The 1235-nt window shown below is 34.1% G+C and overlaps 1 protein-coding gene across 1 annotated transcript in view; it reads left to right on the forward strand.

The window, feature by feature from the left end:
- Positions 1 to 582: 582 nt before the first annotated feature.
- LOC110425383 (calcium-dependent protein kinase 6-like) overlaps positions 583 to 1235 on the forward strand; it is a 1780-nt gene continuing 1127 nt past the window's right edge. The window contains exon 1 of the mRNA XM_021440286.1: positions 583 to 1235. Coding sequence (XP_021295961.1) covers positions 583 to 1235 — 653 coding nt within the window.

The raw sequence follows: 1235 nt of genomic DNA on the forward strand, positions 1-1235 counted from the left end.
TATATATTATATTCTAATTAATTAAAATTTGTTAAAATTTCCTTTTCAATAGCAAACAAATTTGTATCAATTTACAATTTTGCAAATCAAGAATTTCCACTCAAATTTAAGCTTTTAATTTCTTAATAAATAAGAAATCATCAAGTTGTGTGTATATATATAGTTGTTGGCATAAAGACCATATTTAATTATTTAAAAACATATTTAATGTTTATTTTCTCAGCAATAATTTAGTATATGACTACTACATCTGAACAACATTATTTAATGTGATTTTATTTTAAAAAATTAAAAATAAAAAGGAATTCTAAGTTGGTTGGATTTTTTTCTTTCACGTTAGGTACTATCTAGGGTTTTATTGTAGGGAAACTCCTAGTTCTACAGTTCTACTTAATAAAGGAGAAAAGAATAAAGTCTATCATGATAGGCATATAAATTCACTGTAAAATTATACTGGGATCTGTCTCTTTTATCAGTTGAATGATCTAATTGATCTGAAGCTTCTCCTCTCTTTGCATGTTTTCAATTGTATTAAATATATAAATTGTTCCCATTACTGAAATTTATTATATTGTCAGCTTCATGGGCAACACATGCATTGGTTCCCTCCTGGGAGACAAATTTGATGATCAGATACAGGACTGTTCTTCCAATTCCAACTGCAACTTTCCCCAGATTCTTGTTTACCCAGATCTTGTTTTTCCCAGCAGGAAAGAAACCATAGGTGACAAGGCTTGTAACATCTTGGACCATGAAACTCCTAATGTTCATAAACTCTACACTTTTGGTCGTGAATTAGGTAGGGGAAGTACTGGGACTACTTATTTGTGTACTGAGATTGCCACTGGCATTGAGTATGCATGTAAATCGATACCCAAAAGCAATCTGAAGTTCGATCAGCAGGTTGAGGATGTCAGGAGGGAGATTAGGGTACTGCAACATCTGTCTGGTCAGAAACATGTCGTGACAATCAAAGGTGCCTACGAGGATTCCTTGTGTGTTCATATTGTCATGGAGCTTTGTTGTGGAGGTGAGTTGTATGACCTAATCAAGGAGAAGGCGTATTTTAGTGAGAGAGAGGCGGCTGAGCTGATAAACATTGTTGTTGGGGTTGTGGAGACTTGCCATTCTCTTGGGGTTATGCACAGAGATTTGAAGCCTGAGAACTTTGTGTTGGTTAACAAGGATGATGTTTTTTCGCTTAAAGCCGTTGATTTTGGATTCTCTGTCTTCTT

This window comes from Theobroma umbraticum, unplaced genomic scaffold (assembly GCF_002168275.2).
Source record: "Theobroma umbraticum cultivar Fairchild unplaced genomic scaffold, ASM216827v3 scaffold_81.0, whole genome shotgun sequence".
Taxonomy (NCBI): Eukaryota; Viridiplantae; Streptophyta; class Magnoliopsida; order Malvales; family Malvaceae; genus Theobroma; species Theobroma umbraticum.